The following is a 26666-nucleotide window of genomic DNA, read 5'->3' on the forward strand; positions in this document are numbered from 1 at the left end:
AACAAACATTTATTAAGTACCTACTGTGTGTAAAACATTGTGACTAAGGACTAGGAGTTCAAAGTCAAATTGAAAAACACCCTTGCTCTTAAGAAGTCTATATGTTTACTAGAACAAGTTACAACATGCATGTATTTGTATCTATATATACATATAAAGATGTATATAGAGATGTGTTTGTGTAGATTACTGTGGGATCTATATAAATCTATATCTGTATTAATGGAATAGTTTTTGGGGATACCTTGAATCCTAACAACTAAGAGGTTCTGGAAAGGCTTCATATTAGAGGTGGTATAAGACCTAAACCTTGGAGGAAACTAACATTCTAAGAGGTAAAGAGGGAGTATATCCTAGTTTTGGGGGAGAGTACATGTACAGCTATTGAGGTGGGAGTGGAGTACAAAGTTTCAGGAACAGTAAATGGGTCATTTTAACCAAAATGGGAGTGATATGAAATAAGTCTTGAAAGAAAGGCTGCAGCCATTTCACTTGGTGCAGTATGCTTTCCTAACTCTGGATGTATTTAATTCTTAAAACTACTATACACTGTTTAATAGTAGGAACCTCCAATAGTTTCTTCCCAGTTTCACCTTATTTTTATACTGGCCCTTTCTTCAGGGAGCAGAAAGCATTACTTATATTTTTTAAAAAATGATATCATCTTACATACTATGCTTATAAAATGGGTCAAAGCTCATTTTCCCATTTTATAAATGGATAATGTCCTATTTTAAAAAACCCCAGTCAATGATTTGGAACTCACCTACATACCTGATAATAAGAATCTAGGTCTCTTTTATAAGGGTTGAGTATTCTAACTTGGATAAGGTCTATGGATAAATAGGGACAAAAGGAAAGGAGTCAATTGCACTAAAAGAATTAAAGTACTGTTGGAGAGGAAGCAATTTGCAAATTGGGTATTTGATGGGTAGCTGTATTATAGCAGAGGGCTAGTCTTGGAATTTGGAAGATCTAGGTCTAAATTCTGCCTCTGTCATTAGCTTTGTGTGATCAAATTGTGAGTCCCTGAATATCTCCAAATCTCAATTTTCTCATCTATAAAAATGGTACCTACCTTACATGAAAGTCAAATGATGTTATGTATGTAAAGTACTTTTCAAAGTATAAGGAAACACAAAGCATCAGTTATGATTGTGCTTATTGTTATTCATGGGAGAATAGGGATTAGTGGAAGAAGGTAGAAGATTTTTAAAGATCTGGGGGCACTGGCCCTGGAAGGAGAAAACAGGGAGAGCTCCAAAAGCAAATGTCATCTACTATGTAGGTTTCCTTAGAACACTGAGATAGTGCCAACCACAGCATTTAAAGTCACCCTCAGCATTATATAGTGTTAAATAAGGTCATACATAGCCTTGTGAGTTCTTGATATCATCCCCATTCCCCCCAACTACCCTAACCACCTCTTCTATCCCCCTTCCTTTCTGCTTTAAAGGTTAATCTGAGTTGACTCCTTTGGACCTATCATTCTCATGTTATCTTTTAATAAGTGCATTCTTATCCTTATAGAAACTGTGTGTGTGGCTTTGAAGGGTTTGACCAATTCACTACACTTTTAGATTCTGACTTGTTCACAAACGAATTCTCTGGATGAGATTCAAATAATAACACTAGTAAGACACACCCTTGTATTTCCCTTTGCCCTGCATTTGATCCCTTTTGTTATCTACATAAAAAGATATGAAAGATATGATGGTGTTTGGGACATGTCTCTCATTATGTTTTTTACTTGCCCCATGTACTTCTTGAACTTTTCTGTCTTCTCTGTGCTTGGGAAGCTACCAAGAGGAGATTTGTAGAATTCTTGCAATTCTGTATTATGTTCTTATGAACCTCTCCCTTTGCCCCAAAATGTGTGTTTGAAAAAGCAGCACAGGAAATGAGGTGGGAGGTGGAAGGACAAAGAAGTTTCCTTTGATTTAATTTTTTATGTTTGGTCAACTAGGAAGTAGGTAGAGCCCCAAAACAAAATGTAATTCTTTTTAAGTGCCAGGAATCCCCTTGGGATTAAATGCACTTGATTTCTTGTGCCTCCTTCCAATGGCTTGTTAGCATGAACCAATGAAGTTTTGGCAGCTACGTATAATCTGATATGAGTATGAGTCATTGGGTGAAACCCAAAGCTCATAAACACTACCAGCCATGAGAGGTGACTTTACTCCTTCCTCTCCTGAAAGGCTCAGCTCTGGTTGTTTTCCCTTTATTAATACAGAGAGCATTTGGAATTCCAAAAATGTTTATTCACAGTAGCTTGGCCTGGATTTAAGAAAAAGCAGATATTCTGAAATAAGAGTAATAATATTTTACACCCTTTATACAGAAGTTACAGTGCTATGACTAAGAGGAATAAGTTATGTGACTTTAAAATCTTCCTGAATTGTTATGGCAGATTGTTACCAAGTAGAAACTGGGACAATTAGACATACTGCAGAGTAGCTACCATTAAGAACCTCTGACATCTGAGAGTACATCAGTAGCAAATTTAAATGTGATCTACAATGAAATATTTTGTTCAAGAAAGAGTCATGACTAGGGCAAAGTGATTGGGGCTTTGTCCCAGGACACAAAATTTAGAGGGCACTGACATCAATTGCAGTCTTTCAATGGCTTCGAAATAATAGAACATAGCTCATTGTTGGCAAGAATAGTTAAAATAGTAAAATAGGAAGCCACCAGATGGCAAACTAGAATGAGTGTTTTCCTTTCTTCATCCTGCTCCCCTTCATGTGGTGGCCTCCCTTGCTGCATGTTTCTGTCTCCTTATAACAGGGTGGTGGGTCTCCTGACCCTCATATATAGTCCTACTTTGTGCTGTCTATTCCAGGTACACTAGTTATACCTCTGGTGTAGAGGGTCACTCCAAGAAGGTACTGAGAAGTAGAAGAATTGTGGTGTTAAGAAAAGAATACTATCATCTCATTAGATCCTCTTAACCACCCTGGAAGGTAGATGCTATTATTATTCTCATTTTACAGATGAGGAAACTGAGGCAGAATGTAAGTGATATGCTCAGGGTCACACAGCATCTTAGGCTAGATTTGAATCCAGATCTTCCTGATTCCAGGCCCAGTGCTCTATCTGTTGTGCCATCTAGCTGCCCATTTGTGATTGTTATTTACTGCCTATGTGACATCAGCAAAACACTTATTTCTCTGGGTCTGAGTTTTCATATCTTTAAGATGAGGGGATTGGGCTATATATGGTATCTAAAGTTCCTTTCATCTATTATTATATATTTTCTTCCATGTCTTCAAGACATTTTTGGTATCTTTCAGACCCCCAGTACCATTTTCTTTTAACTATAGATAAATTAAGGGAAAAAACCATAATGAATTTATCATAGCTCTGTTAGTTTAGGAAGTAATAAGTAAATAACATTGTTTCCTCTGTTAGAGAAGGAATAATTCAATTCAATAACTAGGTTAGCATGTATTAAGCTCTGATTATGTGGTAGGCACAGTTCTAGGTGCTGAGGATTCAGAAACAAAATCAAGACAATCTCTGTTCTTAAAGAATTTAAGAGTTTATATGAGGTGGGGATGAGAAACAGATTACAACATAAACACAGGTAAGTAAATACAAGATAATAATCAAAATAAATGTAGAGTTTTTGGAGGAGGCAATAACAATTGAGAGAATCAGAAAAGGCCTCATAGAAGATGGTCCTTGATTTGAGCTAGGAGGTTCCAAGGAGATGAATAGGAGGAAGGAGAACATTCTAGGTATGGGGATTAGACACAAAGATGGGAATAGATGCATGAGGTAATGGGAAATAGAGTGGTTTGGCTGGCACATAAAGTACATGAAGGAGGTTAATGCATGAGCAGCCTGGGTAGATAGGCTGAAGTCAAATTATGAAGCTTTTTAAAGAATGCCAAATAGTATTTTATCTTAGAAGGCAATAGAGAGCCATTGAATAATCTTTTAAATTAAATATCATTTATATCAAGTTATAGAGAAATTTCATCAAAAACAAACTTACCTGAAGTCACTGACTAGATCATTTCAAAAGGTAGTGTGGTAGAAGTTAATACTTATGCCCACAGTTTTTGGTAGTGGATTCCAAAATTATTGAAATTAATATTTAGTGGATTAAAATTTTTATTATTCATTTTTAAAATGTAATGTCTTATTAATGACTTTTTGGCATGCTAGTAATTTTCTGATATAGCTTTTCCTACTCTTACTGCCCCATCTTTTGCAACAAAGAAAAGGAGGCAAAATTAAACCAACAATTTATTGGATCTGCCTGCATTACCCATATTACTCACACATAGACTCCTTCTCTTGCTGACAGCTGGGAAGTATATTTCATCATCTCTTTTTCTGGACCAATAATGATCATAGGATGATAGCTTATAGATCCAAGGATCATAGAGGCAAATAAGCCTAAATTATAGATAGGGAAACTGAGTATAGAGAGGAGAGATGACTTTTGTCATTTGAATCCATATATTCCACCTGAATCTTGTATTCTATCAATTACATTGCAGTTAATCTGAAATTAGTTGCCTTTTATTGTTATTTTCTTTTCTTTTCAATGAATATTTATATTATAAACTTAACAAACCAAATAAAATAGACATTTCCATATGCATAGTATAATAGAAGATTGTCATGAAAATGAATATTTTTATTATGTGCCTCTTGCTTTATCTTTTAACTATAATAAATTCAACATATAACATTCAAAACACTACCAAAAACTGTGGGCAGAAGTATTAACTTCTACCACACTACCTTTTGAAATGTCCTTTTTTTCCTTTCTTTTTTGGCTCCTCAGTTCTCTCTGGTGTATCTTTCTTGGTGCTTCAATGACCCCCCCCTCCCCCCGGTTTTCTTTCTCTCTTTCTCTCTTTCTCTCTTTCTCTCTTTCTCTCTTTCTCTCTTCTCTCTTTCTCTCTTTCTCTCTTTCTCTCTTTCTCTCTTTCTCTCTTTCTCTCTTTCTTTCTTTCTTTCTTTCTTTCTTTCTTTCTTTCTTTCTTTCTTTCTTTCTTTCTTTCTTTCTTTCTTTCTTTCTTTCTTTCTTTCTTTCTTTCTTTCTTTCTTTCTTTCTTTCTTTCTTTCTTTCTTTCTTTCTTTCTTTCTTTCTTTCTTTCTTTTTTCCTTCTTTCTTTCTTTCTTTCTTCTACCTGATCTCTCACTTCCCCCACCTTCACACCTCCCTCTGTATCCCTATTAGAAAACAAAAATAAGAACAAAACCTTTTAACATATGCATAGTCATGAAAAATTAATTACTATATCATCTATGTCCAAAAATCTATCTTTTATTCTTTATTTTGGGTGCATCATCTCTCAGTAAGTAGATGGTATGCATCATTATTAGTTCTCTGGAACCCTAGTTGATCATTGCATTGATCAGAGTTCTTAAGTTTTTCAAAAAATTTTTTCTTTATAATGTTAATATATAAATTATTTTTCCCTGTTCTATTTAGTTCACTCTGACTTATTTATACAGGTCTTTCCAGTTTCCTCTGAAATGGTTCATTTCATAATTTCTTTTGGCATAATATTCTATTGCATTTATACAGTTTGATAATTTCTTTACCCTAAAGGAGGTCAATTCTCTGGTTTCTGGTTTTTAGCCAGAAAGAACTGCAATAAATATTTTATATATATTTCCTTTTCCTCTTCAATTGATCCTCTTTAGTGTGTGTGTGTGTGTGTATGTATATACACATACATATACATATATAGTATATAGAGGTACTGCTGAGTCAAAGATTTATATATGTATTCCTTATTATTTTTACATATCCTCAGTTTTCTCACTTGTGAAACATGGACAATTATCCCTTCCCTATCTCCCTTGGAGAATCCCCACTACTCATTCAGATCTCCAACTGTTTGTAAATTATAATCATTATAGAATGGCTTGCCCAGAATAAAAAAAGAAACAGAACTATTGGCCAGACTGATTCGAATGAAGGCCAGCTAGCTCTTTATCCATCATGTGACCATCAACATATTTCTTCCCCTCTCACTTTTTTGCTTTAATTCTGTAAGATTAAAATTAATATCCAATAACTCTGAATATTATATCACATATATATCACTTATATAATCACTTGAAGTAGAAGAAATAAAAGAACAAAAGTATGAAAGCTTAAGAAAAGTCATGTGAGTAAAATTCTCCTGCCTGGTTCTTACCCAATCTACACCAACTGCATAGCACATAATGTGAGAAGCAACATGGGAATATGGTATTTGGAGTCCTGGGGAGAAAAATTCTAATTACCCAGTTCATTCTTTTACCAGTCTGATATCCCTCTTTTGTCTATCAACAAGTATTGACATCTTTGCACATAATGAACTATATTACTTATACAGAATAAATACTCTCTAAGTTCTCATTGTTCTATGTTCTCATATTATGGGAGTTCTTTCCATCAATGCAAATTTCAACCTATCCATGCCTATCTCATCCTGTGCAGATCTTATTTGTGTTCAATACAGGGAAATTGAAAAGCAAATTCCAAAGCTCTATTGAAATGAGGATCAAGTTTGTCAAGCCAAAGAATAGTAAACTGATAAAAGTATGAATGAGAAGGGGAGAGAAAATAACCCACTCATATTTCCAAGCATCACAACTGTCATTTAATGTCTTCCTTTCCCCATAATCTACCTCTGTCAGATCACATCGAAAGCATTTCCCTTCCAGATATTAGGCAGATTGAGCTAGTATGAGTGACTCACATTGATGTCCATAAAGGTAAGATGTGTGCCCTAAAGGAAAACAGGTCCCTCATTTCAGAGGAGAGGAAGGGAAATACGTGCCAACTCTATTAACATGGTTCATCAAAGATAAAATTCCAGATAACTTGCTAATGTTGGTCTAAATTTTTGTTTTGCTTTCAGGTCAAGGAAGTCAGTCCGTTGACTAATGCATCAGTCATAATCTTTAATACCTCTGCGTCACCTCATCTGTATCAAATTCAGCAGCTGCAGGCTTTAGCTAATTATAGCATTGGGGTTTCCTGCATGAATGAAGTAGGCTGGTCTCAAGTGAGCCCTTGGATTCTGGCCAGTACAACTGAAGGAGGTAATTTACAATGGACACAATTAAAACAGTCTAGCGGACAGTTATACATGATAGCATTAAAAGCAATTTAATTTTAGTCTTAACTTTTGGTGGTGTGGAGATAGGATGGAAGATACCTACATCCTATATTTATTAGGGCTTTAGGATTTGGGGCTTGTTGCACAATAGTATTTTCTGTGTGTGAGTAATATAATCTTTATACAGAGATTTTGTTATTGATGCACCATGAATTAGGCATGCATTTTTTGTTTTTCTATAAATGTGAATAGATTTATGTTGACTCTTCCACATTATTTTCCTTCAACCCCATTATGAACAGTGATATGCATTTTAAAAACAGCTAGCTGGAAAGAGATTTTACAATATGTGACCATGGATCTTTTTTTATTCCTCTTAGTCTTACCTTGTGATTTTATCAAGGTAGGGAACTCCCCATGTTGAAAGAAACTTTCCCCAGGTATGCAGATTAATAACTGACATACTTTAGAGTTGTCTGTTATTTTCAGACTGGAGAATTTAGCATTTCTCCAGATTAAGGGAACTGCTTTGTTATTGGAAAAGCATAACACTTTTTCTCAATATCTTGCTAATAGTGGCTTTAAGTGAAAAAGGGTTTAACACTGCTTCATTGGTACAAGAGAGGAAAAGAAGCCTGATAGCTAAGTGGGGAGGATCAGACAAGAATCAGTTAGCAGAGAATCTGCTTCATGATTTGCAGATTGTTTTTTAAATGACCAAGGGCATTAAGGACTAAAGTACAGGTTTTAGACCTACCCTCAGTATATAAATTTCCCCATTCATCTTTGCTGTCTTTTTGTAAATTTGTGTCTATTATCCCCAATAGACACTATATGTATTGGTAGGAGAGTGTGACCCAAGTTTATTGGTGATGTGTTATTACTTCTTTTACCTACTATTCAGTAATTGTGATGTTTACTTATTTCTTCTTTAAAGAAGTATTATAATTGTTCTTGATTTTACCATATTGTTAAATATTTTATATTTAAGAGACAATAGTTAAGCAAATGTTTTATGTTTAAGAGGAAATGGTGCCATTACTGATTTTATGTAAATGAGAAGCATGTTAGTGGAAGCTCAAGTGATATAATGATAGGTAGTAGGCATTCATCCATTCCATCTCTGTTACCCCATGATCTTGAGAAAAAGTTTGAGTCCTAGCAGAAGTTGTTATGAACTTTTATGGGAACTACAGACCTGCCATTTTTAGGATGCATTGGGAAGAAATAAGGGCAAAGTAAGAACAGAGGTTCACATTATGCTTAGTTCATAGTCTTAATGCCTGGTGGATATCAGGAAAGGGGTCTTATAAAAAGGTGGTGTCAAATGTTTATTGTAGTTACGGAATCTAGTATATTTTTTTAATGAGGGTTTAAACCTGTGAAAGCATAAGAAAGCTATATAATTGTTGTTGGAAAAGACCATGTCAGGAGGCTTATAATCTCATAGTATTATAGAATCCTTCTCCCATTGTTGCATATTTCTAAAATATATCATCACAGATTAGGAAGAGTAAAGAATATTGGAGTTTGGTGTCACAGAGGCAGAACTGTAATTTTTTGGTGAAGGGGAATTTGTTCACTTTGGAGTAACATTTGCACCTTTCTCTCAAGTGCCACAGCCTTTGAAATAAGTTGAGATGGTGGTAAAGAGCACCTATTTCATAATAAACTATATAGGATAGAGGAGTGGGTAGAAGCTGATAGAGGCACGCTAATGGTCTATCATGTCAGGGCTACACAACTATAGATTAGTCCAAAGAAGGTAAGGCTACCTCAAGAATCAATGTAGGGAGCAAGCAGATGGCTCAGTGGATTGAGAGCAAAGCTTAGAGAATGGAGATCTTGGGTTCAAATTTGGCCTCAGACACTTCTTAGCTGTGTGATCCTGGGCAACTCACTTAACCCCCATTGCCTAGCTTTAATTGCTCTTCTTTTGCCTTGGAACCAATCAATACACAGTATTGATTCTAAAACAAAAGGTAACAGTTTTAAAAAGTCAATGTAAAGCCTCTGCTTTTATATTATAGTCTTAAAAAAATGTTACACAGAATAGACTCTTTACAAATGTTTGTTGAATTGACTGAATCATGGAAGAATCTTATGGGAAATTTGTTTGAACCCTTGAAGCAGGTTATTGGGCAAAATATCCTTCAATTTTACTTCAATTTTTTTCTTAAATCCAAGTATGAATTTTAAAAATTGTTTCATAAAATACTCTAAGACAGTTATCACAAACACAAAAATAATAGCTAAGCAAGAAGCTAAATGGGGATGTCAGGAACCTAATCATACATTGGAATCAAGAGATACCAGTCATTTTTTGAAGTAAAAATACATATTTGAGATTCTTTTCAAGAAGTTGCTATGCACCATATCCTGACTCCTAATCTGACTGTGGGCCATATTCTGAACTTTTTTTTTTTTTATCTCTAAGACCTACCTTTACCTACATGGCAGATTGCTATGGGCCCTTGGATTGAACATATGAATCTAGAAGGTGACTGGATAAAATTGCATTGGCTGGAACATAGAGTGTTTGGGTGTGTAATGGGATATTAAATAAAGTCAGAATGCCAGACAGGAACCACATTGTAGAGGATATTAAATGTCAGTATAAAGACTTTGTATTTCATCTCAGAAGCACTAGTAAGCCACTGAAACTTATAGAACAGTGGATTGATAGTAGGATTTGAAACATGAAAAGTCCTTGGATTCTGAATTTTATAGAAAACAAAACTGAGGTTGTTATTTGCACAAGTCACATAGTAAGTGGTTTATTTTATAAGAGGGAAGAAGTCTTGGTCTGTTGCTATTTCGTTGATGCAGAGAATACTTTGTTGCTCACCAGGTGGCAGCTCATTTGTAATCTAGAATCTCTAAAAAGTGCCAAAGAAAAGATTAAGTGACTAGTCCAAGACCATTCAGTCAGTTTATGTGAGAGACAGGGCTTACATGTAGGTCTTTCTGATTCTTAGGTCAGCCCCTATCCATTACACCACATCATCTTGCATAGAGCAAGTTATTCCAACTCAGTCTTTCACTCTCTTTATAATGTTCTATAACCAATTTCTAAGAGTCAATTAATGAAAAACTTGAGTTTTGCATTTTTTTTAAAAAGCATATTACGAATATAAGACTATAATGATAAATATTGTTTTTCCTAAGCTTCTGAGGTAATTCTTAAATGCCCTTTAAAGGTTTCAGCCAAGAATGCTATCTTAGCTTAAGGGTTTTGCTGACATGAGGTTCTTACAGGAGCCTAGTGTTTGAGTGGATGTAAGAGAAGAGCCTAGACTCCTAAGAATCCTTGTGAGCCAAGCTTGTGGACAGAACATAAACTAGAATATTTGTAATTTAAAAATAAAAGTCAAACTATTTATAAACCAAGTATGAGTTTCACTAAAGGGAATAATAGAATATTGATAGACTAAGGGTAATCGAATACTTTGATGTGTTTGATAATATCAGTGTGGGTACTCTGTCCATTGGTAAAAGATCATATCTATCCCTTACCTAACCATCCTATGATACTCTTAGAAATGTGCCATGGGAGATTCATCTACTGTAGAAGGGGCATCTTCTATATCACTTGGCAGATACCCGTGGGCTATTCTTTAGTTTCCATTCACTTTTTCTTAAATCTTTTTCTCCTGTCTTAGTATCAAGTCTAAGATGGAAGTGTAGCTAGGGTTAGGCAATTGGAGTTAAGTGACTTGCCCCAGGATCATACAGCCAGGAAGTATCCATGGCCAGATTTGGACCCAGATCCTCTGAAGTCCTGGCCTGGCCCTCTATTCACTGTGCTATCTAGCTGCCCCTCCATTCACTTTTGCTTTATTTCTAATTTTCCCCCTGTCATTGATCTCTCTGATGACAACTTTTACATCTCTTCTCCTGATAATTTTTTACCATTCATGTGATGAATCTTGTTTATACTCACCATGCACCTTTGATTCATGGAGAATCTTGATTAATTAGAATGGATCTGAAGTAGAAGAGAATAGACTTAATAAATTACAAAATCAGCATGGAATGGTGCATTCTGTGTTGCTTTTGGCATCTAGGAAACCTGGTTCTAGGTCTGTCTGTACAAGAGCAGTTCTTAACCTAGAATCTGTGAAATTGTTTTGAAAAATTTTTTTGATATCTATATTTTCATATACTTTCATATCTATATTTCAATAATATTGGTTTCTTGTGTAATGTTCTGCACTTTATTTTAGGTCTTAAGATACATCATTCTGAGAAGGCTCATAGGTTTCAATACAAAGTATTCCATGACACACAAATGGCTAAGAACCCACTCTTACACATACTAACTGTGGTACTTCAGACAAATTATTTAAATTTTCAGTATTCTAGGCAAGTCTTTAAGAATCTAAGTTACAAATGAACTGATTTTCTCTATCTGTGGAGGGAATGTCCACACTAGGAGTTCCCCAAAGTAATGAAATCATAGGTCCAAATTCACTCCAAAATAGTTACTAGGTTAAAATTGTATAGCACTATTAATCTCGTAATTAGATTCAATTCTATTTCAAATCAATTACTCAAAGATATGTTTCTGTTCAATTGTGTTTCCAATAGACAGTTATCTTTGGTCATTGGTTTCCTGCCTAGAAATTGACTTGTAACACTTTTGACAAGATTCGACTTCTCAGCTTCTGGGGTTTCAGTGAGGCTTCTCCAAACACTAGTTTTCTTTTTAATTTAAAATTACATTTTCTCCCTCATCTTTTTCCACCTGTAGCTTCTAGCCCTGAGATGTGTTCACTGTGTCTGAAATAGCATTATTTACATTTTAAACAGCCTCAGTCAAAATCTCTCTCACTTAGTGTTAGGAATAAGTGTGATGTGACAGACATAGTGTTGGACTCATTAGTCAGAAGACTCTACTTTTCAATCCTGTATCTACTAATTATTATCTATGTGACTTTGAGTGGGTCACCTAATATTCCTGGACTTCAACTTTCTTATTTGTAAAATGGAGGCATACTGAGTATATTTAAGAGATATATTCCCCTAAAACTAAGTCAGACTTGTTTCTCAGAAGTCCCATGTGTTATTCAGTGTTGAATCTAGCAGCACTACTTAATATGGCACCTTAGAAGAACTCCTTACATTTCACTATCAGTTACCAAAATGCATCATGAGATTCTAGTCCTTTGCCAGGGATATAATATTTTATCACTGGCATCTCTGGATGAATGAATGCAGTCAAGGAGCACTATCTATAGCCACATAAGGAATCCATCCACAAGTGTTTATTCTTTGTCCAGGTCCAATTTTTTCTGGAGTAGGGATTTATAATTCATTTTGGGTTGGTCTCAGTTTCTGGATAGTTTCATGGGTAGATTTCCTTATTCAATCCTGCTTTGATAGGATGGATCCATGATGTCATATATGTGGATACTTCTAACAGCAATAATCACAACCCATCCATGACTTTTTGTCACACACACACATACACACACACACACACACACACACACACACACACAACCTTTACTTTCTGTATTAGAATTAATACTAAGTATCAATTCCAAGACAAAAGAATGGTAAGGGCTAGGCAATTGGAGTTAAGTGACTTGTCCAGGGTCCCATACGAGGAAGTATCTGAGGTCAGATTTGAACCCAGGACCTCATGTCTCTAGGCCTGGTTCTTTATCCAGAACCACCTTGATGCCCACACTTTTCATATTATATAGAGGTAGCTAGGAGACAGCAGATAAAATAATCAATTTAAAGGTCAGAAAGACCTGAGTTCAATTCCCACCTTGGTCATTAACCAACTATATGACCTGGTATTCCAAGGGACAATGATCCCCTTTTAATAGAATGTATACCCAGCCCAGGTGAACTGTGTAGTGCATTGTATAAATTGACAACCACACCAATCCTTTTCCCCTCAGCCTGTTTTGCTACTTGAATTGTTCTTAAATTGGTGTCCAAATTCTAAGGTAATCAAGGGATGTTCTAATATTTCTCATAAATTAAAAGATATGCAGAGTCTTTCATTAATTAGTTAGCTGGGAACCTTCACAACAGTTTATAGAGAAACCATAATGTTTTCTTTCTTCTCCTTTTCTTCCTCCTCCTCCTGCTCCTGCTCCTCCTCCTCCCTCTCCTTTTCTTTTTCTTCCTCCTCCTCCTGCTCCTCCTCCTCCTTCTCCTTTTCCTTCTCCTCCTCCTCCTTCCTCTTTTTCCTTTTCTTCCCTTTTCTGTCTGTCTGCCTCTTTCTTTCCTCTCCTCCCCACTTCTTATAGGCTAATTTAGCCTTGCTGGCTATATAATTTGTTAACAGTGTAACAAACAAAGACATAGTTAAGTATCCAGGATTACTTCTAATCATTAACTACAAGTATTGATTATTCTTCAACTCTGGAAACATAGTATCCCCAGTCAGCTCACTCAAGATAGTAGTTAATGCCTGGAATGAATTAAACTCAATTGTCTTACAAAATATTTTGTCACTCTTTCTGATTGACAATAACTCTTTTCAAGATCTTTATCCTTGTAAAAAAAGTACAGTAATCATATCTATAGTCTCTGTAGTAGCATCTATTGAAGCTGTAGTTACATGTACATGTTGTATTAACGTTTTTTTCTAATTTGAGTCCCTGGGTTTTGATAGCTGAGTTACTGGTTTTTTGATTGGTCTCATTTCCCTTGATAGGATATAAACTCAGAGACTGTCACTGTCACTTTTGTCTTTCTGTGGTACAGTGGAAAGCACATTGACTCTGAAGTCAGTGAACTTACATTCAGGTTTTGCCTCAGATGTTTACTATTTGCATGGACCTCTCTGGGCCTCTATTCTTCCTCTATTAAGTGAGGAAATTATACTAGCTGTCCTCTGAGGCCTCTTAATCTATTATTGTGTAACCCAGAATTTAGCACAGTGTTTGGCACATAGTAGGGGCTTAATAAATGCTTATTGACTATCGGTAACAAAATTTCTTTTTAATGCTTTAGTTTTTTGTTTGTTTCTTTTACAGCTCCATCAGCATCACCTCTGAATGTTACAGTATTTCTGAATAGTTCCAGTAATAATTTAGAAGTAAGATGGAAAAAACCTCCACTTAAGCGCCAGGATGGTGAACTGATGGGCTATACGATATCGTACATGTGGCAGGGTGTGGAGTCATTTGTAAGTCTAACCTGGAAAAAATAAACTCCAATGTGCCCTTTTGACTTGCTCTTTTAGCCTCCTTGTGTTAGTCATAGTGAAATAGTTTCTTGACCATTTTCTGTCTGTGAATAGACTTTGTATTCAGTTCAGTTCAGCAAACATGATGTGCCCTACTCTGGGAATGGGAATAACATAAAACAAAGCTGGAAAAATAGATGGAAGCCACACTGTGTAGATTTATAAATGCCAGGCTGAGAATACTGTAACTTAGCCTAGGGTCAATAAGAAATCACTGTAGTTTTTTGATTAGTTTGATTAGATTAAGATTTGACATTTGTCATATCTGTGTTTGAGGAATATCAATTTGTCTGCTGTGTTTAGTATGGATAGGAGAGTGGAAGAATGCAGATACAGAGAAATGGTTTAGGAGTCTACTTGATGCATCCAGAGAAGAGGTGCTAAGAGCCTGAAATAGGGGACAGGTGTATGAAGAATAAATAAACTTCTGTAGTTACCTTCTAAGAATATATGGACAATCATTGTCTCATATATTTGGGGAGTGCTTTTAACTTTTCATATGCTGTAATTTTTAACATTTTACTCAAATATATAAAGTGCTTTGCAGACTTTAAAATGCTATGTACAATTTATACACACACATATATGGCTACATTTTCATATTTGGAGAACAACATTATAGAAGGTAATTCCAAATCTACTACAAAATTTTCCTAGGCATGACTGTTGGACTAGATGAAATATTGAGCTGGATGATCCTCTGGGACTCAGTTTCTCTATCTGTAAGATGAGGATAATATTATCTTATTATTTGCCTTTTCCAGGGTATTGGGAGGATCAAAAGAGATAATTTATATAAGGTGCTTTAAATATTTAAAGTATACTATAGAAACGCAAAATTAGGCAACTAGTTGGTGCAATGGATAGAACACTTGATCTGGAGTCAGGAAGATGTGAATTCAAATCCTGCCTGTGTGATACAGACTAGCTAGATGACCCTTGACAAGTCACTTAGCCCCTCTAAGCCTCATTTGTCTGTTTCCTTGTATCTAAAACATGGACAATCTGCCCCATAGTTGTTATGACAATTAAATATTTTTTGTAACATACTTTGGAAGTCCTAATGTGCTGTATAAATGTTAGTTATTGATATAAATATAAAATTATTTTCCTTACCTGGGAAATGAGAATAATATTGGCTTGCCTGCCTTACAGAATTGCTATGGGGGGGGGGGATGAGATACAGTACATGGCTATTACTGCTGTCAGCTTATGGGAAGGAGAAAATAAGTTATTTGACAAATATCTGGAACAATTATCCCAGTTATATTTTTAGGCAGGTAAGTCCCGTTGTCCTACTGGTTTAGCAGTGATATGCATTACTTTCATCTCAAACAGGATAGTAGGTCTTTCTGTAAATAGGCAGTATGTGATAAAGCTTCAAATTATGGAATAATGCAATGAATGGAAGGCTTGGACTCTGCCACCAAAACAGCAATCTTTCTTGATAAAAAAAAAAAACAAATGGTAAATTTTTTATTTCATAAGTATCTATTTCATTAACATATTTGGGCCTATCCTTTTTATTTGTGCTATTTCCAAAATATTTATTTTTCAATGTGGAGAGCAAACAGTTTGAGGATATTTGATTATATTAAATGATTCATGCTTTTCCTTAAAACACAAGTTTACATTTTCGTTTCCCCTTTTCAGACCCACATGGCCCAGACACAATGTAATTGAGAAAATAACCTATTGCCTTGTGACTCCTTTGCACTTTGAACCATTGTGTAATGTCTGAACTTTATGACTTATTTCCCCAAGTCCTTTCTTATAAATTGACATGAGAGTTGCTTTCCATTATTGCTGAGCTAAAATAAATGGTCTGGCTTCCCTGCTGCAGATGGTGATTTGATGGGGTGTTCATATTGCCTCTGAAACTTTTTCACAGACTGTAGGTAGAAAAATATATCAGGAGGTTAAATGGGGCGAGATTGTGAAGATGGAAGCTTTTGCCTTTCCTTCTTTAAAAACATTATTTTAATTGATAGTTTTTGCTTTTAATTTTTATTCCTTAAATTTCCTTTAGTATTTCTTCTCATATCTCTTCTCAGAGAAGCATCCCATAAAAGAAAGGATTTTTTTTAAAGAAAAGGAAAACCCCCAGCAGAAATCACTGTCTCAGAAAAAAATCTGAAAATATATGCAATGTTCCATACCTGTGGAACTCCAGAGTCTTCAGAGTACTTAAGAAAAATGTTTTCTCATTATCTTTTCTTTGGAGCCACCATGTATGTTCCTTGTAATTCTTTTTCAGCTAGGCAGTGCAGTGGAGAGGGCACTAGATATGGAATATTAGTTGTATGACCCTTCACAAATTACTTAATTTCTGTTTGCCTCAGTTTTCTCCTCTGTAAAATGGGGATAATAATAACTATCTCCCATGGTTGTTGTGAGATAAAGCAAGATATCTGGAAAGAGCTTTGCAAACTTTAAAGCAGTATATAATATTAACTATTATTATGATTATTAGAATTTTGAACAATATTTACTTATAATTTTAGGGGGTTATTCTTTCCACTTATATTGTTAAAGTAATGTATATTGTTTTCTTGGCTATGTTAACTATCTTGCTTTTTGGAATTCTTTACATGGTTCTTTCTGTTCATTATATCTGTCATTTCTTAACAGCAGAGTAATATTTCATTACCTTCATGTATTACAGTTTGTTTAGCCATTCCCCAGTCATTGTGGATATTTTTTGTTACTGCAAAAAGTGTTACTATAATTATATTGGTGTATATGGGGACTTTCTTTTTTTAATGACCTTTTTGGTATAAGCTTAATGGTGAAATTTCACTGTCAAAGGATATGAACATCTTAATAGCTTTATTCACACAATTCCACATTGCTTTCCAAAATGAGTGTACTCTGCCATCAGTGTACTATTATGCATCTCTTCCCAAAGTCCCTCCAACATTGACTCTTCTCATTTTTTTGTCATTTTGCCAGTTTTCAGGATGTGAGGTGAAACCTCAGAGTTACTTTGATTTGCATTTCTCTTAATAGTGATTTGAGTATTGTTTTCATATGCTTGTCAACAGTTTAGCATTCTTTTGAGATATCCTGAGCCTACTCTGATCTTTTGGCTTTTAAGATTAGATACATCTTTTAGTTGTCTGTATATCTTGGTTACCAAACCTGTGCCTGAGAAATGTGATACAAAGATTTTTTTTCCCCATTCAATTGACTTCCCTTCTTAGCCTATATGTATTCTTTTCTGTGTGTGGAAATCTTTAAATTTAGTGTCATAAAATTAGATATTTTATCTTTGCAATAGCCTTTGTCTCCTCTTTGGTTAAGAATATATCTCCTTAAAAAAAGTAAAATAAAATAAACAAGAATATATCTCTCCAGAGCTGCAAAAGCTTCTTTCCCCCCAATGGTGTTGGTGATTTATTATAAGATATTGGAGTTTGGAGCTAAAAATTTACATGAAAACAGAAGGCACCAGTTTTACTTATTTAGAAAACAAAACAAAACAAATAACAGAAGGTTGAGATTAAGCATTTCTTGCATAGAACCAGGGTGGTTCTAGGATTGACTAACTATATATTTTTATACTACTACCTTCCTCCAAGAGCAAATAGTAAAAAGGAAAGAAAATTAAACCCTATCCTGAATCACTCCATTAACTGAATTATGAGTTGTGTTTTTCTCAGGACCTGAGTCACTTTATGGAAATAACTTAAGACATTTATCAGTTTCAATAGTCAAGGATTAAGTGTTTACTCTGAATAATTTATGTTCCACAATGCTAGCTACCACTAGTCTTAAGTTTTTGTACTTGCCTTTTATAGCTTTGCTCCTCTCACCCCCTCCTAGTTTTTGATTTGCTGTGGGCTGGGAAACAAGCTAGATTTGCATGAGGTCAAGAGAAAAATGAATGGCATTCAAACAGTGGTTTTTAAGCAGTTATTTCAAAGACCACCTTCCTACTCTCTTTGCTAGTTCTGGTTTAAGGACCTCAACCTCTATAATAAGTGAGCTGTTACCTTGCCATGATGAAATGTGGTACCTTTATTTTGCAGAATGTGGCAAGCCCCATTAGAATCAAAAGATCCTTTTATTAAAAATGAATTGGCTTTACATGGAGTTGATATTAAAAGAGAAATATTTTAACTGACAACTGGAAATATAGTAGTGGCAGTGGATGTTTTCCACTTTTCCCCCATAAATCAACTACTCAAGAATCCTGACTATAACCAGAGTGTACATTTTCTTGGCTTTTAGTTTTGGATGGTACAAAGTCCTATTTGGATGTTTTATTAAGGCAGAATGCAAGTTTCTCAAGTTATCTTTTGGTAAAATTCTGTAATCTATTTTCTGAAATAATAGAATTTAGAGATACTAGAGGTGATAAAGACAATCTAATTGAATTCCTTTATTTTATAGGTTTTGATTGGTAGGAATAAAGGGAGTTTATTTCGACTATTGTTTGTGTAATTGAGTAAAACACAATTTGAGTTATTTTCTATGAATAACAATAATGTTAGTGGTAAATAGCATTTTTATAGCACTTTAAAGTTTACAAAGCTCTTTACAAATATCTCATTTTATCCTCACTATATCCTTGGGAGTTTGGTGCTATTTCCTTCATTTTATAGATGGGAAAACTGAGGTAGACCATGGTTAAATGACATGCCCAGGGTCACACAACTATTGTCTGAAGCTGAATTTAAATTAGAGTCTCCCTGACTTCAAATCCAAGGTTCTATCTATCCATTTTGTCACCAATATGCTTATATTAGGGTATCAGAAGATATGGGGTACAGTAGTAAGAGCACTGGGGATAGATGTATATAAAATTAGCTATCTACTAAATTTGATGCAGTACATTTTTTCTAATTTTTGGCCTCTTATTTCTAAAGGGTTCGGTATTAAATGGTAGGAATGAATATTTTATGGATTTTCACAGATTATTCTCTAGCTTCCTTCAAGGCTCAGCTTTTGTGCCATTTTGAAGGCTCCAAGGAAGCTTTCCATAATTCCCTTAGTTATTCATGCTCTTCTCTTCCTCCTCATATGATCATGTATAAACTTCACAGTTTGAATTCTTCATCCCCTCAATAGAATGTAAGGATCTTAAGGTAGGATATTATTTTTCATTTCATCTCTGTAGCCCAGCACTTAAGATGGTACCTTACACATAGAGGGCATATAATAAGTTCTGGTTGGATCTTACTGAATTGGTTTTGGAATCTTGTCCTGAATTTGAATCTTTGCTCAACTCTTTATTAGTCAGAGCAAAGTTCGGCCTTGCTCATATCTCTTCAAATTTCTGGTCTTCCTTATTTGTAAAATGAGGGAGTTAGACTAGATCTCTCAGGTTCCCTCCAACTCTGAAATCTACCTATGAAGGCATAGTCAATACCAATTGTAAAATAGTGGTGGTATGAGATGTCTCTGTCTTTTTCTGGTAGTGTTTGGTACCATCTCTTTTCTATTAAATTTTCTATTAAACTTGCATTCACCCATCTTGACCATTGTTAAATCAAATGTTCTTCCTAGAATTAGGGCAGATAATGTCTAAACAAATCCAGCTGCCATAGGAGGGACCCAAATTTGCCAGCAGGAAGTCATTTTATGAAATGAAAACAGTTAATAAAATTTACAATTTTTACAGGTTTTACATTTCCTTGGCTTGTCTAAAAGCTACTTTTAAATGACTAGGAATGAAACAGGTCTTGAGAGTTAGGAAATGAGTGTTGAGAAGGAATGGTCGAAGCATCATAAACTAGACAAGCTAGAGCACTTTGTATTCAGTGCTATGAAAACTGTTGTTTAGAGTTCATGGCCCTTGCCTTTTGTTCAGAATGTCCCATTTTGCTCACTGTTCCCATTGCCTGTGACCTCTTGGGCCTTCTAGCTCCTTAGAGATGCAGGCTCAGCCCAATAAAAAGGTCATTTGCATTCTACTAATTGTATATACTGCATATAATAACAGTCTGATGATGGCAGAAGTTTAATGGATCATTATGTGCTGGGCAGAATTCACAGTGACTAAGCCTAGGTTTTCAGAATGTTACAAAATGGGGAGGACGAAAATTCTTGTAAAAGATTTGTTGGAGGAAAAGATTATGCCTCTCTTCACTTCAAAAACATTTGTTATTTTTTTGAGTAAGAGGTGTTAATTTTGATATCTTCTACTTTTAAATATCATTTTAAATATATATTCCCCTATTCTCTTCTTATTTCATACTTTTTAACAAAGAATTTAAAAAAAGAAAGAGAAAAAACAGAACAAGGAAAACAATTCACTGAGGCTGACAATATTTGCAATATGGCCTAACTATAGTTTCCTACCTCTGCGAAGAAAATAGACATGCAATTTTTTTCCTCAAAGGCCAAACTTCGTGATTATTATAATTTTGCAACATTCTGAAAAGATTGACTGGACCATAGAATGTTGTTATTTAGTCATTTTAGTTGCATCTGATTCTTTGTGACATTGTTTGGGGTTTTCTTGGCAAATATTTTGATGTAATATACTGTTTCCTTCAGTTCCTTTTACAGATGAGGAAACTGAGGCAAACAAGGTTAAGTGATTACCCCAGAATCATACGGCTAGTGAATGTCTCAGTCCATATTTGAACACAGGACAATGAGTCTTAAAAGTAGTGGTTGCAATCATGATCTCAGAGAAAGCAAAAGTAAAAATCGATCAAATTAAAAGAAAGATTAGTCTTCCTGACTCCAGGCCCAGCACTCTTATCTGCTTTACCATCTAGCTGCCCCAATCATAGAGTACATGACAGAAGACTGGAAATGTAGGTTGTAAAGGTTTTACATGTCAAATAGAGGAATTTCTATTTGATCCTAGGGATAATAGGAAGTCACTGGAGTTTGAAAAGAGGAATGGCATGATCAGATGAGTGCTTCAGAAAAATCACTTTAGTAGCTACCTATGGTGGATAGGTTAGAATAGGGTGGGGATTTATGACAGGAAGACTGATTTAGAGGTTATTGCAGTAGTCCAGGTAGGAGATAGAAACAAGAATACTTGGAAACAGATTAGATATGTGTAACGAGTGAGAATAAAGAATCAAGGACGATACACTTGACAGAAGTAGGGAAATTTGGAAGAGGACTGGCTTTTGAGAGAAAGATAATGACTCCTGTACATATTGGATTGGATATACCTAAGAGATATGTAGTTTAAAATGCCCAAGGAAATGTAGAAGGAAGAGACTAAGGATTCTCTGAGGTAGGCACAAGAAGAGAATATATAGTCTGTCTATGAAGTGGCGAATTGGTTCACATTTTGTTTTGTTTTGTTTTGTTTTTATTTTAAACCCTTTCCTTCCGTCTTGGAGTCAATACTGTATATTGGTTCCAAGGCAGAAAAGTGGTAAGGGCTAGGCAATGGGGGTCAAGTGACTTGTCCAGGGTCACACAGCTGGGAAGTGTCTGAGGCCAGATTTGAACCTAGGAACTCCTGTCTCTAGGCCTGGCTCTCAATCCACTGAGCCACCCAGCTGTCCCTGACCTCTGGATTTTAAAGAAACTTTTACTTGTACAATATCTTGGGTATGTAGCAATGGAGCACACATTTAGAAAGTGATTTGTGTTCATATTCTGATTAGAGTGGTAAAAAAAAGTTTTTTTCTCCCAAATTCCTTGGCACTGTCCAACTGTTTAACTCCAGAAGCATATATAATTTTTTACAAATCAGGAATAATACTAAAGAAAGGGCATTGCCATATGCTTTGCCAATTCATCCTAAGGACTATGAGTCCTTTCCATCTGATTTGCAGCCTATATGTGCTATATCACCTATTAAAATGTGAAGAGAGAGCAAGATTCAGCTGACTTTTCTATTCGGATTTTAGCAGTTACAACAGTGCTAAGTTCACAGTAAGCACTTGATAAATGCTCCCTTCATTCATTCACATACATAGTCTTGAAACTCTCTTAGAAACGTATCCCTGGCTGTTATGTAGTTATACTAAAGATAAATGGGGATTCTGTATCCTAATCCTATTATGCAACTTAAACCAGCATTGTAGAGAGTGTAAGCATCAGATGACCTGAGTGCAATACTGTTTCTGCTCCTTAACTACTTCACTGACCTTGAGAAAATCACTTGACTTATCTAAGCTTCATTTTCCTTATCTGTAAAATGAGGAAGAAGTTGGATTTAAAAACAAATAAAATAAAGTACTGGTCAATCTAATAAAAAAAGGAAAGAAGAAAATCAAATTAACAGTATCCAAGATAAAAAGGGAGACCTCATCTAATGAAGAGAAAATTAAGACAATCATTAAAAACTATTTTGCCCAATTATATGGCAATAAATATGCCAATCTAGGTGATATGGATATTTACAAAAATATAAATCACCTTGATTAACAGAAGAAATAAAATACTTAAATAATCCCATATCAGAAAAAGAAATTGAACAAGACATCAAAGAACTCCCTAAGAAAAAATCCCCAGGGCTTGATGGATTCACAAGTGAATTCTATCAAACATTCATAGACCAACTAATTTCAATATTATACAAACTATTTGACATAATAAGCAAAGAGGGAGTTCTAACAAATTTCTTTTATGGCACAAATATGGTACTGATTCCAAAGCCAGGAAGTTCAAAAACGGAGAAAGAAAATCATAGGCCAATCTCCTTAATAAACATAGATGCAAAAATCTTAAATAGATTACTAGCAAAAAGACTCCAGCAAGTGCTCATGAGGGTTATTCATTATGATCAGGTGGGATTCATACCAGAAATTCAAGGGTGGTTCAATTTTAGGAAAACCATCCACATAATTGACCATATCAACAAGCAAACCAACAAAAATCACAGGATTATTTCAATAGATGCAGAAAAGGCCTTTGACAAAATATAACACTCATTCCTATTGAAAACACTAGAAAGTATAGGAATAGAAGGGCATTTCCTAAGAATAATAAAAAGTATATATCTAAAACCATCAGTAAGTATCATCTGCAATGGGGATAAACTAGAAGCATTCCCAATAAGATCAGGCGTGAAACAAGGATGTCTATTATCACCTCTATTATTTAACATTGTGCTAGAAACACTAGCAGTAGCAATTAGAGAAGAAAAAGAAATTGAAGGTATTAAAATAGACAACGAGGAGACCAAATATCACTCTTTGCAGATGATGTGATGGTCTACTTAAAGAATCCTAGAGAATCAACTAAAAATCTAGTAGAAATAATCAACAACTTTAGCAAAGTTGCAGGATACAAAATAAATCCACATAAATCATCAGCATTTCTATATATTTCCAACACATCTCAGCAGCAAGAGTTAGAAAGAGAAATTCTATTCAAAACCACCCTAGACAATATAAAATACTTAGGAATCTACCTGCCAAGACAAACACAGGAACTATATGCACACTACTACAAAACATTTTCCACACAATTAAAACAAGATCTAAATAATTTGAAAAAAACATTAATTGCTCATGGGTAGGATGAGCTAACATAATAAAAATGACAATCCTACCCAAACTAGTTTACTTATTTAGTGCCATTCCCATCAAACTACCAAGAAACTTTTTTTTTACTGAATTAGAAAAATACCATAACAAAGTTCATTTTGAAGAACAAAAGATCAAGAATATCAAGGGAAATAATGAAAAAAAAATGTGAAGGAGGGTGGCCTAGCAGTAGCCAATCTCAAACTATACTATAAAGCAGTGGTCATCAAAACAATATGGTACTGGCTAAGAGACAGGAGGGAGGATCAGTGGAATAGACTTGGCATAAGTGACCTCAGCAAGACAGTCTATGATAAACCCACAAATCCCAGCCTTTGGGACAAAAATCCACTATTTGACAAAAACTGCTGAGAAAATTGGAAAATAGTAGGGGAGAGATTGGATTTAGATCAACATCTCAAGCCCTACATCAAGACAACTCAGAATGGGTGAATGACTTGAATATAAAGAAAGAAACTATAAGTAAATTAGATGAGCACAGAATACTATACTTGTCAGATCTTTGGGAAATGAAAGATTTTAAAACCAAGCAAGAGCTAGAAAAAAATTACAAAATGTAAAATAAATAATTTTGATTATATTAAATTAAAAAGGTTTTTTGCAAACAAAACCAATGCAACCAAAATTAGAAGGGAATCAACAAATTGGGGGAAAATCTTTATAACAAAAACCTCTGGCAAAGGTCTAATTACTCAAATTTATAAGGAACTAAATCGATTATGTAAAAAATCAAGCCATTCTCCAATCGATAAATGGGCAAGGGACATGAATAGGCAATTTTCAGCTAAAGAAATCAAAACTATTAATAAACACATGAAAAAGTGTTCTAAGTCTTATAATCCAGAGAAATGAAAACTTAAACAACTCTGAGGTATCACCTCACACCTAGCAGATTGGCCAACATGATGGCGAAGAAAAGTAATAAATGTTGGAGGGGGTATTGTAAAATTGGGAAATTAATGCATTGCTGGTGGAGTTGTGAATTGATACAACCATTCTGGATGGCAATTTGGAACTATGCCCAAAGGATGCTAAAAGACTGTCTGTCCTTTGATCCAGCCATAGCACTGCTGCGTTTTTACCCCAAAGAGATAATAAGGAAAAAGACTTGTACAAGAATATCCATAGCCTCATTCTTTGTGGTAGCAAAAAATTTGAAAATGAGGGGATGCCATTCAATTGGGGAATGGCTTACAAATTGTGGTATATGTTGGTGATGGAACATTGTACACAGAGATTGATATGCTTTGGTACAATTGAATGTAATGGACTTTTCTACTAGTAGCAATTCAGTGATCCAGAATAATTCTGAGGGACTTATGAGAAAGAATGCTATTCACATTCAGAGGAAGAACTGTGGGAGTAGAAACACAGAAGAAAAACAACTGCTTGATCACATCTTTCAGTGGGGATGTAGACTCTAAACGATCACCCTAGTGCAATTATCAATAATATGGAAATAGGTCTTGATCAATGACAAATGTAAAACCCAGTGGAATTACATGTTAGCTACAGGAGGGGATTGGTGGGAGGGGAGGAAAAGAATATGAATCTTGTAACCATGGAAAAATATTCTAAATTAACTAATTAAATAAAATTTAAAAAGTAAAAGCAAAATAAAAAATATAGCTATTGACTTTCAATTAAGAGCTCTAAGTTCAGAGTCAAGAAAAGAGGTTATACTCATTAGATAAATCATTACAGTTCTGGCTATAAAGTGAATGATCTGATTCTTTGGTGAGGTGATTTCAAATACAAAAAACATTACAGTTCTGGCTATAAAGTGAATGATCTGATTCTTTGGTGAGGTGATTTCAAATATAAAAACAAGGAAAACATCTAAAAAAAATAATCTCTGGTCCTATCCAGTGTGAAAAGAGCACTGAACATAGAAAGACAAGTTCTAACTTTGCCACTGGCAAGCAGCCTACATGGGCAAGACATTCACTCCTCTTAACTTCAGATTCTTTTCTGTAAAATGGAGGCAATCTGTGTTCTATCTATCTTACAGTTGTTTTTAACTTTGTAATCAATGAAGTGTTATATAAGTGTGTGTGTGTAAATGAGATGGGAAGGAAGATATGGAAAATATGACCACATCAGTGCCTTGATTACATGTCCCATGAAGTGAAATTGCTTTGTGTTAATTTATTTTCATACAAAAAGGTCCAAAAGACCTCAGCTCAAGTTATGTCCCTCCTAACACAAATTCCTATTTTAAAATAACAGATGCTGGATTTTCCCTTTCCAAGTATGTACATAATAATTTGAGAATAGGGCAAAGGTCTTTAACAATACATGGCAAATAACAATGTTATGTTCTCTAAAACAAAATTGCAGTTCAAAGAAACATTGAGTGATAGAGAAATTGTACTAGATTTATCGATAGAAGATGTGGGTTTGAATTTTGGCTCCATCACTTAACTCTTTGAGTTAATTTGGAAAAGTAACCCTCTCTGGATCTGTTTCCTTCCTTCTAAAGTAAAGAATTTAAACTAGAGAACCTCTAAGACTCCTTTCAGCTCTAAATCAGTATTGGAATGTGAATATTCTTTGACAGTCATTATGATGGAGATGGATCACTAATGTAGTTTATTGATTGGTTTGTTGGTTGGTTGTTCCAAAGGTAGAATGAGTTTATTACCTTTTATAGTAGTGAAAGAGGCCCTGTCTCAGAGATGGTTAATACTCACCTGAGTGCTGTCAACTGGGAAATTGTACATGGTAGGAAGGAATTTTTAAAGTGTATACCCTTTGAGCAATTAAGAATATATTGCATCGCCTCTTCCTTGTTATAGTCCATTCAACTATATAACATTCTTGTTCAAGTTGTTCTTGGTGTGGTTGTTTTTCTGATGCCTTATATATTACCTTTTTCCATAAAGGAGTTGGGAC

General features: G+C 34.9%; 1 protein-coding gene across 1 annotated transcript in view; it reads left to right on the top strand.

Moving 5' to 3' along the window:
* Positions 1–26666, top strand: part of MERTK (MER proto-oncogene, tyrosine kinase) — a 127149-nt gene that overhangs the window by 60861 nt on the left and 39622 nt on the right. Inside the window, exons 7-8 of the mRNA XM_007476583.3 lie at positions 6882–7065; positions 14084–14235. Of these exons, the coding sequence (XP_007476645.2) occupies positions 6882–7065; positions 14084–14235 (336 nt within the window). The remainder of the gene's footprint in view (positions 1–6881; positions 7066–14083; positions 14236–26666) is intronic.

This window comes from Monodelphis domestica, chromosome 1, assembly GCF_027887165.1.
Source record: "Monodelphis domestica isolate mMonDom1 chromosome 1, mMonDom1.pri, whole genome shotgun sequence".
Lineage (NCBI taxonomy): Eukaryota > Metazoa > Chordata > Mammalia > Didelphimorphia > Didelphidae > Monodelphis > Monodelphis domestica.